We start from the raw sequence: 14,008 nt of genomic DNA on the forward strand, positions 1-14,008 counted from the left end.
TTTTTGAGCTAGGCATGTCACAAGGTGAAAATGTGCATTTTTGACTATTTCAGGGGCCATAACTCTGAAAATAGGGGGCCGACCCAAATGAAAAATAGGAGGGGCGCAAGTTCATATCATAATTAAGACTCATGCAAGGTTTCATGAATCTATATCAAACACTTTTGAGCTAGGCGTGTCACAAGGTGAAAATGTGCATTTTTTACTATTTCAGGGGCCATAACTCTGAAAATAGGGGGCAAAGCCAGATGAAAAATAGGAGGTGCGCAAGTTCATATCATAACCAAGACTCATGCAAGGTTTTTGTATCTATATCAAATACTTTTTGAGCTAGTCATGTCACAAAGTGAAAATGTGCATTTTTGACTATTTCAGGGGCCATAACTCTAAAAATACGGGGCGGAGTCAGATGAAAAATAGGAGGTGCGCAAGTTCATATCATGATTAAGACTCATGCAAGGTTTCATCAATTTATATAGAATACTTTTTTAGCTAGGCGTGTCACAAGGTGAAAATGTGCATTTTTGACTATTTCAGGGGCCATAACTCTGAAAATAGGGGGCGGAGCCAGACGAAAAATAGGAGGTGCGCAAGTTCATACCATGATAAACATTCAGGCAACGTTTCATCAATTTGTATCAAATACCTTTCGAGCTAGGCGCGTCACGAACTTCGGATGGACGGACGGAAGGACGGACGTTCTAACGAAACGGTATTTATGTGACACCCCCATTGTTCTCTCTATTGTTCTAACAGTCACATAAAAAGAAAAAGGTCACATAAACATGACGGAATGAATGACATCGAGGAGAAAGTACCATTATGCAGTCACTTAACCATCATTTCGCGGGCACGGACGGACAGACGGATGCACAGACAAGACCAAATCTATATGCCCCCACCACTCATTGGGGGGGAGGGGGCACAAAAAGACAAAATAGTAGCATCATCTGTTCTGTTTTCAACTCATAATGAGGGGTTCTCAGTTTGTGGCATTAAAAGCCCAAAACAATCTGAACTGCTAACCATTTACAGCAAGATTGGAATACAGTATTACACTAGAATCAGCAAGGTCTGAATTTCAAATGTTTATTTCATTTACATCAGATACCTACCATATCCAAAAGTGTAGAACCATCTGACCCTTGACCTTTCAGCTTCAAACACCTCAATGAGCATGAAGTATAGTTGGATACCCTCTAGACACATCCAAGAGAATGATGTAAGGAAGAAGAAGTGCAGGAACCCAGCCACAACAGAACATAACACCTGAAATCCACAATCACACATTCTCATCACTGTACATTACTGCAGTTCAAATCAACAGTTACATCTCTTCAGTGTTTCTTGTCTGCATCAACCAAAAAGCAGCAATACATAAAACATTTCAGAACAATCACTACATTCCCTTTATACCAAACAGGAAAAGTGACTTTTAGAAAACAATTACATTCTCTGTTATATAAAACCAGAACAGTTATAAACAAAACAGAATATTTACTATCCTGTGCTAGACCTGCCTTATTTTGTATTTGATCAATACAAGAAGAATAACTGTAATAATGAATATATCAATCCTGTGAAACTTGTGTTTGGCCAATACTAGACAAGAACTGTAACTCTGCAATAATGACTATACCAAGCCGGTGAGATTACCTACCTTATCTTGTGTTTGGCCAATACCAAACAAGAACAATAACTCTGCAAGCATCAGGCACAATACAAGATTCTTGTGTATTGTGTTCCTATCAGACTGTAAGTTCCTGAAATCATATTATTTATGCAAGCCTTAATTTCTATTTTTCTCTCTTCAAAATTTTATGTTTCCAGATTTTTTTTAAATATTTCAGCAAACAGATCATAAACCAATTATTCTCATGGAACTTGCTGATTCAAATCTAATAAAAAACTTAATGCGAAACCTTAATATGAAACTCTCACATACACTGCCAAAAAATATATACACCCTAAGCAAAATATACTGAACTCTTGTTAACCAGTCTTTGTTTAATAAATTAATAAATTATTATTAACATCAATGTATCACCCAGTACTGACACATGTCAATGAACGTTTCTGAAGGTACAAAAATATGTAATGTGTGGGAAACATACCTGAAAATACTGAATGATATAAAACACATAAGGAGGCACACAATGGACACCGTACATCCAACATATGTTATAGCCTGTAGAGACATTCTGTGCCATTTATTCAACTGAAAGAACAATACTTGCATTATTATATATCTAATTATGATAAATGACAGGAATAAAATACTTGAACCAGGTTAAAAATCAATGCAGAATATTCATTTTTTAAAATAAGAACATATCTAGATTTCCACTGTCTCCATCCTTCCCTATCAACTTATCACAATGAAGTTTGTTTAAGCCTTTGATCAACAACAACTTGGAGCTCCTCTTCATGAACAGACATTTGTATAGACTGCCTAGGTGAACAACAACTAGGAGCTCCTCTTCATGAACAGACATTTGTATAGACTGCCTTGGTCAACAACAACTAGGAGCTCCTCTTCATGAACAGACATTTGTATAGACTGCCTTGGTCAACAACAACTAGGAGCTCCTCTTCATGAACAGACATTTGTATAGATTGCCTTGGTCAACAACAACTAGGAGCTCCTCTTCATGAACAGACATTTGTATAGACTGCCTTGGTCAACAACATCTAGGAGCTCCTCTTCATGAACAGACATGTGTATAGACTGCCTTGGTCAACAACATCTAGGTGCTCCTCTTCATGAACAGACATTTGTATAGACTGCCTTGGTCAACAACAACTAGGAGCTCCTCTTCATGAACAGACATTTGTATAGACTGCCTAGGTGAACAACAACTAGGAGCTCCTCTTCATGAACAGACATTTGTATAGACTGCCTTGGTCAACAACAACTAGGAGCTCCTCTGCATGAACAGACATTTGTATAGACTGCCTTGATCAACAACAACTAGGAGCTCCTCTTCATGAACAGACATTTGTATAGACTGCCTTTGGTCAACAACAACTAGGAGCTCCACTTCATGAACAGACATTTGTACAGACTGCCTTTGGTCAACAACACTTAGGAGCTCCTCTTCATGAACAGACATTTGTATAGATTGCCTTGGTCAACAACAACTAGGAGCTCCTCTTCATGAACAGACATTTGTATAGACTGCCTTTGGTCAACAACACTTAGGAGCTCCTCTTCATGAACAGACATTTGTATAGATTGCCTTGGTCAACAACAACTAGGAGCTCCTCTTCATGAACAGACATTTGTATAGACTGCCTTTGGTCAACAACAACTAGGAGCTCCTCTTCATGAACAGACATTTGTACAGACTGCCTTTGGTCAACAACAACTAGGAGCTCCTCTTCATGAACAGACATTTGTATAGACTGCCTTTGGTCAACAACAACTAGGAGCTCCTCTTCATGAACAGACATTTGTACAGACTGCCTTTGGTCAACAACAACTAGGAGCTCCTCTTCATGAACAGACATTTGTATAGACTGCCTTTGGTCAACAACAACTAGGAGCTCCTCTTCATGAACAGACATTTGTACAGACTGCCTTTGGTCAACAACAACTAGGAGCTCCTCTTCATGAACAGACATTTGTATAGACTGCCTTTGGTCAACAACAACTAGGAGCTCCTCTTCATGAACAGACATTTGTACAGACTGCCTTTGGTCAACAACAACTAGGAGCTCCTCTTCATGAACAGACATTTGTATAGACTGCCTTGGTCAACAGGAGATTGATCTTGAAAATTGTAAAACAACTTTGCACTTATTTTAGTTGATTGACTGTAGCTTATGTACTGAATGCCTTAAAACACTTCATTCCTGTTTTCAGTGATTTACTGAGTTTATCTTGGTTCCTGTGACATCCATTAGAACAGCAAAGTTTGTAAGATGATCACACTGGCATGTTGTGAAGTCATCATTTGTATCTACGACACGGCAACCATCTTCTGACCATTTTCCAACCAGTGTACTATATTGTAAAATATACATTACAACTTTAATTCAAATACTACACTAACCATCAGGTAGAAAATATGCCTCTTCAAGTGTTGGCAAGGTTTTTCTATAATTTGATCTCTTGGCCTAGGCTTTGACCCTGGACTTTTGATAAATATTCTGACCAGAATTCATAAGCACCAGGTAGAAAATACAGTATCTATAGTGTTAACAAGGTTCTTTTTTATGATCTGACTTAGTGCTTAGTGACCTAGTTTTTGGACCTAGATGACCCAGTTTTGAATATGTCCAGGATTTCACTGACCAAACCTCATTTAGACTGGGTCACAACTGTGACCTCTGGAGCAATAAAAATGTTAACGATGGACATGGACATAGTACTGGGTTAGTGACTGTTGTTAGATACTTCACAATAATGTGGTAGTGACTGATGTAAGAGTAATTATTTACCTCTCATTATATTTCCAGTATGCACAAACAGGCACTTTGTCTCTCAACATCTGTAAATACATATAATGATATGTAATAAATATAACAATAACAACTAAACTCTGTCTGACTCATATCATTCAATTACAGGGCAAATCAAAATGTCACAAAACTACAAACCTAAATCTACTGGCTGTATATAAATGTCTATACATTAAACAATGCCGTTATACATGTACATTGTAAGTAATGTAGTTATGATTGCTAAAAATATCAAACTTGAATATTCTTGACTGAAAACTCCAATATTTGTCTTTATATCATTTCTAGAATAAGAAGCATTTATTTTTACTCCTCTTGCAAGCTGTACCTGTTCATAAAATGGTTGTCAATAAAAACTGGGCTGAATCCAAAATTACACAACTTAATTATTTACTGACATTTTTTGTTGCATTAATTTCTCCTGAAATCAACGATTTTACAGCAATGTAAGGTTTTTATCAGGCAAGTGGCTGACATTGCCTGAAATAATTGATTAGGCACATGAATAATAAATCTGCAGATGCTATCATTTGAGAAATAAGACAAGTGGTTAACCACAATATTTTTTTTTTCAAAATAATTTCAGTAATGGACTAGCAATATATTAACCAAAGTCCCTGATAAATCTAAATAATTATATTTCCTTTATGCGATAAAAATAAGAATAACACTTCCTGTTTACCAAATTTTTGTATCAAATAAGTTTTAAACAACATGGTTTGAGCTACAGTACTGAAATATTCCTGCCATTAAGCTATGGTAAATACTCATTTCTATAGATAATTTGTTATACCTATAGGAAGAGTATATCTGTGACAGCTATCCCCCTTAATACAGCCTGCTTTTTAGTTTCTTTGCTAGTTTTTGACAACAACTTACATTTTTATGTGATAGTTTGAAGTTCATAGGCCTGTTCAGTTGAGTCCTGCCGTGAGTTTTGCTGGCTGTTGTTGAATGCTTCATGATAGAAGCAGCAATTATGTTTGAGTTGATCACTTGGGTTGAGTTATGTGACTGGATATCCGAGTTGTCGTTCTGAGGGTTCAATAGTGCCTCCAGGTTATTGTAGAATAAATAGGTCACAGTCACATCATCTGGTAACAGAAATGCATACAACAATTTTATCACGTATTTAATATGAAAATTAATTTTGATCATTCAACAGCCTAAAACAAATATGAATGTTCTTAAGATAACAAGAACACTTAACAAAAAACAAAAGCACCACCAGCAAGTGCCAACGCTTGTCTGTAAGTGCTTGACACAAGACAATATGCAAGAAAAGAGTTATGTTTTTTGGCCTTCTTCCTCTTCTTATGATGACATAAAATATATAAAGTTTAAAAGCTTTAGTGTTCTAATGAACCTAAAAAAAAACACCCAAAAACAACAACAACAAGAAATTCCAATTTCCTATGTTATAACGGCCACAATTTTAACAAAATGCAAGCGTTATGGTTCTTGACCTCATAACTAAACATTATAAACAGATCTGAAAAGTTTTAAAACTGTTGGCTGTAAAGTGGACCTAAACAAAAACTTAAAACCAAGAAATCCGAATTGTCAAAAGTATAAAAGGGCCATAGTTCTAACAAAATGATAGGAGAGTGATGGGTCTTGGCCAACTTACTTATTTACGATGCAAAATAAGTGTAAAACGTTTCAAAGCTATAGCTCTTACAGTTTTTGAAAGTGATCTAAACAAAAATCTTAATCAAGAGATGATAATACATCCTAGATTTTCAAAAAAAAAAAAAAATGACAAGCTAACAAAACAAGGTTACAGAAATCAACAGTGATGATCAAATTGAACATTTGTCAAACTGAACACCTGTTTTTGCTCAGTATATTGATGTAAGTGAATTGTAATGAACAAAGGTTACAGAAATCAACTTTGACATCAAATTGAACACTCCTCGAACTGAACAACTGTTTTGCACAGTATATTGACATCACAGTTGTAAGTGAAGAAGTAATGAACAAAGGTTACAGAAATCAACTTTGACATCAAATTGAACACTCCTCGATTTGAACAACTGTTTTGCACAGTATATTGATGTAAGTGAAGAAGTAATGAACAAAGGTTACAGAAATCAACTTTGACATCAAATTGAACACTCCTCGAACTGAACAACTGTTTTGCACAGTATATTGATGTAAGTGAAGAAGTAATGATCAACATAATTAACATTTTACTGTAAGAAAGCATCCAGAATTTATAGCATTCTATAGAATACTGTCTGGCTGTATTATATAGATATCTGCTAGAAAGAAGAAAGCCGAAGATAATCACTACTTTCATGAACCACTATGTAAAGCTATTTTGTTATGTAATTATGTACTTATAATGTTATTATGTACTCAACTTTTGGCACTGACAGAAGGAGTAACTCTCAATTCATTAATGAAGATAAATCACATAATGAGAGCATTACAAAAGAGCCTTCCTCCACAACCATCCCATTTTCAACTATGACATATCATTATCCAAATCCTTTGGCAAACATAATGTAATCTGAATATAAATTTAATAATGTTGGGTAATGGCAAAATATACCTGTAGATTTAAGTCCTGAAACGCCATCTAGTGGAAGACTGAAGTCATGGTAACCATCTGCTGGTCCATGCTCATACTGCATGATGGGTAATTTGAGATCAGTGTGTGACCTTGACATCTTCAACACACTCACTTCCATTACTGTAAAAAATGAGATTTTTTCTCAAACGCTTCTACAATATATGTTTATAGTAAACTTTGCAAGTAAACTTCTTAAACTGTTTACAATTCTTTTCCTAACAACTTTTTTCATTAATCATTAACAAGAAAAGCCACTGCAAAGTGTCAAATGCCACTGAAGTACAATACCTTGTATAATGACCCCTGACCTTAAAAGAGCCATGTTGACTTAAGTATGAAACATATTCCTTTTAAATATTTTTTTCAGACTGAAGTAATGCTGTTTATCAGCAACAGCTTTCACAATTTTCTAATTTAACAATGCTTGATAGAAATCACACTGGTTCACAGTTTTCCTAAATCATAGTAGAAAGTTAAAAAACAAAATGCTTCTTATCTAAACAGGTGACACAAATTCTAAGTAGGCGACACAAATGACAAATTAATCATACAAATAGTCTTAACTTTTACAATTAAAGAAACAAAGATGATGTCAGACTAACTAAAAAAGAGATTTTATGTTATATTTTAATGCATTTTACTGTTTCACATGATTACAAAATGACTGATAGGCAGAGGTATTTATATGAAATAACTGTGTTGTTTTTTTCTACCAAACAATTCAATGACTCGGGTTAATTAACCACATTCTTTTATATCACATTCAAGTATTTTCTAGGAATACAATTAAACATCAAAAGAATGACAAAAGCAATTTCAATTTTGTCTTATATGAAACAAATCATGTTAATGACTACTGCTTACACTAATAATTTTCTTTTCTTGTGCTTGAATTTTCACATTACATCAGTTTTAGTTTATTCTTATATTGAATGAGGAAACTCCGAACATATGCTAGATATCTCCCACCTTAACAAATCACCTATCTAAACTTGGACGGTTTATGAAATCATACCAAAACTATTGTATTTGTTGTGGGCTTTATTTTGCTCCTTCCATAATTTAAATAAAATAGAATAAGGAATGTTTTTCCTGTCTGCGAGGGAAAAATTAAATAATAATGTTTAAATTGGATGAAATATATTCATTAATCATTTCTTTCACACTAGACTGGTGTTTTCCATGATTTTACCCATTCCAGGAAAACCCATTGGCATCCCTGTGCCAGAAATCTCTCGTTCTTTTATTGACGCCAAAATTTTGTTTATGTAAAAAGCTATATAAACTAGATGCCTGTCTCTTTGAGGCAAACATTTATGCCAAATAAAAAATGATTGCAAAAAGTTACAATAAAAGTTATGTTAAAAACAATAAAGTTAAACCAGACCTTTGCTGTTGTGCTTCATTCAAACGTCATGACATCACTTTGATTATGGTAGTTTATTTCCCGAGCTTTGTTTAAAAGCACCACTATGAGAAAGAATTCTACAAAGGAAGTGTTTTGTTTGCTTTATTTACATTTTAATTTGGTAAAATACGGTATGCATGAAAAATAATCTACCACTGGCTGCAGATGCAGTTGGGAAATATCTGGCTCTCGGGGAACTGTTTCCCCGAACTGGATATTCCTACCTGCATCTTCAATCTGTGACAGATTATTATAGTCCTTCCAAAAATTCTGATTATTAAAGGTTATAGTTTTACCAATGTTCTGTTCAGCTGATGCAACTGTTTCATGTTTATCAATTGTTGCAGCAACTTCTAGTGCCATCTGTTCAAGGGAGATAATCAGGGATGTGGCTGCCTTCTTACGTTCCTCTGATCGGAGGCCCTTCCACGACTGCTGCTGTGTATTGTTTAACAATCCACTGCCAGATTTTACTATCTCCTGAAAGAGTTATTTTTGTATGAAATACTACTGCCGTACACATTTCTTGACAGTAATACACATTAACTCTACATAATGTTTCTTTATCTCCTTTAACATAGAATAACATACAAATTGATCAAGATGAACAAACAGAAACACCTTAAGTGCAAAACTGACTTTCACATTGCTGCAAATCCATTTCCACTTTCAAACTTATTAATTCAAACATGCTTTAATTTTTTAAAAGTATTAGTCAACTATTCATGGTGACAAAAAATAAGCTTGTGACAGTTCTGCAAAAACTGCTATGGACACAGCTGATATTAAAAGGCAGACTTACTTTTGTAAAGCTATGAACTTTCTCCTTTCTTATTTCTTTTGGCATATCTCTGGTGATCTCTTTCTTTATTTTATTGATGAGACCAGGTATGACCCTAGTTGAGGCCTGTTTCAGGTCTCCAGCACCAAGAGCTTTCCCTTTCATCTTACTGTTGAGTTTAGATACTGTCATCTCAGCTGGGACATCTAAATCAATCTGACACGAGAGAGGAAAATTGTTGAATATCATGTCTATGCATAAATTTTGTCAACTATCTTACAAAATATCAAAAGTATTAACAAAGACCCTACATACATAACTAAAGGCAGTTTAAATTCAATATAGGTACGTTTTGCATTTTGCTATTTCAACAAGATCCAGGTGCAGAGGACATAAACATACTGTTGTCTATACCTTCATAAGGAACAACAAACTATATACCTGAAAAGAAAAAAGGTCTCTGAATCTACTTTAAATACATATTGAAGTATTTAATCATAGGAAATTAAAAGTAAGGTTTCTGTACACTGTCCTTGAGAAATTTAGTAAAGATCTACAGCTAAAATGCAAATAGGCACTCACCATTGTCTGGACTTCATCCATCCAGATCGAGATGCAGTCAGTCAGGTCTGGATTTCCTGCCCACTTTCCATCTCTACCACAATGTCGCCGTGCTACACCTATAAATGACAAATGGTAAAATATTTGTAATACCAACATTAAACAAACATGTAATGCTAAAAAACAACAACTTCTTGAAACAATTTTCAGGAAACAATTATTTTAGTATTCAAATTTCTTGTGAACAACCTACTCTCATGAACTTGTATGAATTCTATATAAGAAATACTAAGAATAAGAACTACTGACATTTGCAGTTTTATTGTAATTACAATATTTGCTTGTTTGTGCCTTCTACTGGCATGATATATCTCTTTTATGTGAGCATAAACTTGAAATATATATTAATCAAATGTTTCCTCTATTAAATATTGTTTAAATGCAAATACTTGGTGTATGTATAAGAAATCTTACAGTTCCCATTGTGTGGTCTATACTTGACTTTTCTATATAATATTCTTCATATTTATGTTTAGCATCAATCACTTTATCATAATACATTTCTTTGCAACAATAAAAGTGTACTAAATGAATTCATGTTATAAATCATATTCTTTAAACATACTATAACAAATTAGTATGACATCACAAAATTGCACATAATGCTACATCAAATTTCATCACTTAGGTAACTTTAATGTGATTAAAACATAGAGAATGTATATACGACTCCAAAGAGAAAACATATTAAATCCAGTCTCCATGTACAGCACTGTATTTGTGTGATTACTTTATAATTAACGACCATCTGCCTCCATGTGGGGAAGTTTTCTGTTGAGATGTTGTCAGTTGTGGGGAAGTTGTCATTTATGAGGAAGTTGTCAATCCTGGAGAAGTTTTCAGCTGTGTGGAGGTTCTCAGTGTCTAAAGTTTATGATTCCGTGTGGGAAAGTTTTCAGCTGTGGGGAGGTTTTCAGTGTCTAAAGTTCATGATTCCGTGTGGGAAAGTTTTCAGTGGTGGGGAGGTTTTCAGTGTCTAAAGTTCATGATTCCGTGTGGGAAAGTTTTCAGTGGTGGAGAGGTTTTCAGTGTCCAAAGGTCATGATTCCGTGCGGGAAAGTTTTCAGTGGTGGGGAGGTTTTCAGTGTCTAAAGTTCTTGATTCCGTGTGGGAAAGTTTTCAGCTGTGGGGAGGTTTTAAGTGTCTAAAGTTCATGATTCCGTGTGGGAAAGTTTTCAGTGGTGGGGAGGTTTCAGTGTCTAAAGTTCATGATTCCATGTGGGAAAGTTCTCAGTGGTGGGGAGGTTTTCAGTGTCTAAAGTTCATGATTCCGTGTGGGAAAGTTTTCAGCTGTGGGGAGGTTTTCAGTGCCTAAAGTTCATGATTCCGTGTGGGAAAGTTTTCAGCTGTGGGGAGGTTTTCAGTGCCTAAAGTTTATGATTCCGTGTGGGAAAGTTTTCAGCTGTGGGGAGGTTTTCAGTGCCTAAAGGTCATGATTCCGTGTGGGAAAGTTTTCAGTGGTGGGGAGGTTTTCAGTGTCTAAAGTTCATGATTCCATGTGGGAAAGTTTCCAGAGGTGGGGAAGTTGTCAGTTTTAAGGATATTTCAATTGTGGGAAAAAAATTGTGTGAACATTTTCAGTTATGGGGAAGTTATCAGCTATGGATAAGTTGTCAGAATCCAAAGTTCACCATTCCACATGGGGAAGTTGTCAGTTGCTTACAATCCTATGGATTAACTAGCAAGACACCAACAACTGAAGGATATGACTGTGAAATATGTTGAATATAGCATAAATCCTACGCACAAGACTTCAAATGGTTCTGGTTGAAAGAACTGGTGGGTTGTGGATACGGTTGAGGAAAAGGAAACCTATGTAATTTACAGGCAAGTATAGGTCAATACCGAAAAACACAGGTCAATACAGGAAAACAGGTCAACAGAGAAAAATACAATACAATGAAAGGTGCTTTAAACTAGAATGAACAGATATTGTAAGAAACAAGTACTGCATTACAAACATTCAGTATTACCCTTCATATCTGATGGACAATCAGCGATACTCATTTCTCCACCATTTGTTTTCTCCCACAAAACCCCATACATCTCCTCCTTGGAGCAGAACTTTTCATTCTTCCATTTCTCTGTACGTCCATTTGCATTTGTTTTATCTTCTACAACTGTTGTAGGCTTGGTTGCCTCTGTAGTTGTTGCATCATACGATGTCGGATTTATGATGGTATAGGGTGCATCAGTTTTATCTGTGATTTCATTGGCTGAAAATAAAGTAAAATTCAAACTTTAACGTTCCTTTTTCCTGTTACCTGGGTTCCTTGTAGGTACAGTCTGATAAAGGACATAGTTTTCACTAGGCAGTATATTTCATTTTAATAATGTAATTTAAACAGACATTATACATGTACATTTAAATAGTTTTTCAGAAATGCACGTCAAAACTAGAAATGTATCCATTGGACACAGATGCCCCAACATACTGTGTCATCCTCTAAATAGCAAAGCTTTTAGTACAGACCATTATCACATGAAGGATGTTCGATTAAAAGTTTGAAGCGAATTGTATTCAGATAAAGTTGTGCATCTGAGCAACTTTGAATCCATTCCTTCAAAAAGTGTATGAGGAGCTGAACACACCAAATTTCTTCACTATGGCCTATTTTGTGAAAATAAGAAAGAGCCACAATTCTAGAAAACTTAGCCACAGAAAAAAGCAAGATATTTACGGTTATCTTCACATTAAGGTCCTTCATCTTTGAAACTTTCAAACATATCCTTTCAATAGTGTTTGAGGAGTTGGACACTTTATTCTATATAGCAAAACTATCAAAGGGCCATAACTGCAGTAAAAATAGTCTCTGAAAACGTTCCTTCCTTTATGGTCACATCAAGCCTGTTATTCTGTGGAAGTTTGAAGCAAATCAGACTAATATTTTCTCTATATTCTATATAGCAAAACCATCAAAGGACCATAACTGTGGTAAACATAGTCACAGAAAAAGTTCCTTTATGGTCATATGCTCATCCACCTTGTTCATCTGTGAAAGTTTGAAGCAAATAGGCTAATAGTGTAGGGGAGTCAGACATACCAGTTTTTGGGATGGACGGACGGACATAAGCAATGCTATATAGCCCCAGGCATAAACAGAATTTATGAAATAAAGTGTACTGAAAATATTACAAAATTATAAAATGCATGACTGGGATAAACCATACTTCTGCAAGGGTATTTCAAGCTGACAAGGTGAGAGTATAAATCAATCAATGATTGACATGCATTTGTTTATTCATCTGCTTTTAATTACAATACTCAAACAAAACATCAACTATCTGCAGTCAAAAAAAATCTATATCCAGGTGCAGTGCCATTCAGTAACACATTTTATACAGGTAGGTGGGGGAAATCAAATACCGTAAGTTACATATTTTTGCTTCAAAATGAGGATGTTTGTTTACTATTAATGTCATTCTTAGCACAAAGAAATTATTTCGGCTTTCTCCAATTAAAATGTTTCAGAAGTTAAAATGCAACTTACGTGTACTTACGAAAGGATGGTGAAATATGATTGCAAAGATCTTTAAAAATTTATTCTTGATGAAAACATGCAAATAAACATACATTTCCATTTTTTTCAACAATATCAGACACAAAAGAAACAGGCAACAGATAAAACGTGGCCAAATCAATCACATGCCCTTGGAATTAACTAAAGACACTCTTTAATGAGAAACAATAGAATTTATATATTTTATATAATTTTCATATAAAGAACACAATGATTTTATTTACCTCTTTCACAGAAATATCGAACCTCAATGTACTTTTTGGTATCGGGACATGGATCTCCGAATAGAGCATTACTGGCTTGGAAAGTACACTTGGTCCTGTTATCACATCTGCAGGGTAACATACAATAAAACATAACAAGGGTTGCATGCTTCATTCAAATCTGGGTAAAAACAAAAGGAATACATGTAGTTTAAAACCCTCTGCATTAGCACTGTTTTTATTTGGACAAGTCAATGAAATCATTCCTCTTGGAAAATCAACACTGACACAGCTGTTACCTGTGTATATAATATGTATACATTCCCACATATACTTCCTAATAGGTCAACATTATATATTCTGTTTATTTTAATATCACACACTTTTAGACCAACTTTTGCTTTTCACTTTTTTATAACTTCATTTAGCCAG

The 14,008-nt window shown here is 34.9% G+C and overlaps 1 protein-coding gene across 12 annotated transcripts in view; it reads right to left on the bottom strand.

Annotated features, from left to right (window-relative positions):
* The window catches only part of LOC123524481 (adhesion G protein-coupled receptor L1-like), a 95,963-nt gene that overhangs the window by 26,043 nt on the left and 55,912 nt on the right, over positions 1–14,008 (bottom strand). For 11 of the 12 annotated variants that reach the window (XM_045302702.2, XM_045302700.2, XM_045302704.2 and 8 more), the window contains 12 exons: positions 13,598–13,704; positions 11,826–12,068; positions 9,814–9,911; positions 9,253–9,447; positions 8,747–8,930; positions 7,022–7,162; positions 5,344–5,558; positions 4,444–4,493; positions 3,883–4,006; positions 2,115–2,218; positions 1,661–1,763; positions 1,116–1,269 (listed from right to left, as the gene is read on the bottom strand). In XM_045302702.2, the coding sequence (XP_045158637.2) occupies positions 1,116–1,269; positions 1,661–1,763; positions 2,115–2,218; positions 3,883–4,006; positions 4,444–4,493; positions 5,344–5,558; positions 7,022–7,162; positions 8,747–8,930; positions 9,253–9,447; positions 9,814–9,911; positions 11,826–12,068; positions 13,598–13,704 (1,718 nt within the window). The remainder of the gene's footprint in view (positions 1–1,115; positions 1,270–1,660; positions 1,764–2,114; positions 2,219–3,882; positions 4,007–4,443; positions 4,494–5,343; positions 5,559–7,021; positions 7,163–8,746; positions 8,931–9,252; positions 9,448–9,813; positions 9,912–11,825; positions 12,069–13,597; positions 13,705–14,008) is intronic. The other variant, XM_053538838.1, reaches the window with a different exon arrangement.

This window comes from Mercenaria mercenaria, chromosome 3 (assembly GCF_021730395.1).
Source record: "Mercenaria mercenaria strain notata chromosome 3, MADL_Memer_1, whole genome shotgun sequence".
In the NCBI taxonomy this organism is placed as follows: domain Eukaryota; kingdom Metazoa; phylum Mollusca; class Bivalvia; order Venerida; family Veneridae; genus Mercenaria; species Mercenaria mercenaria.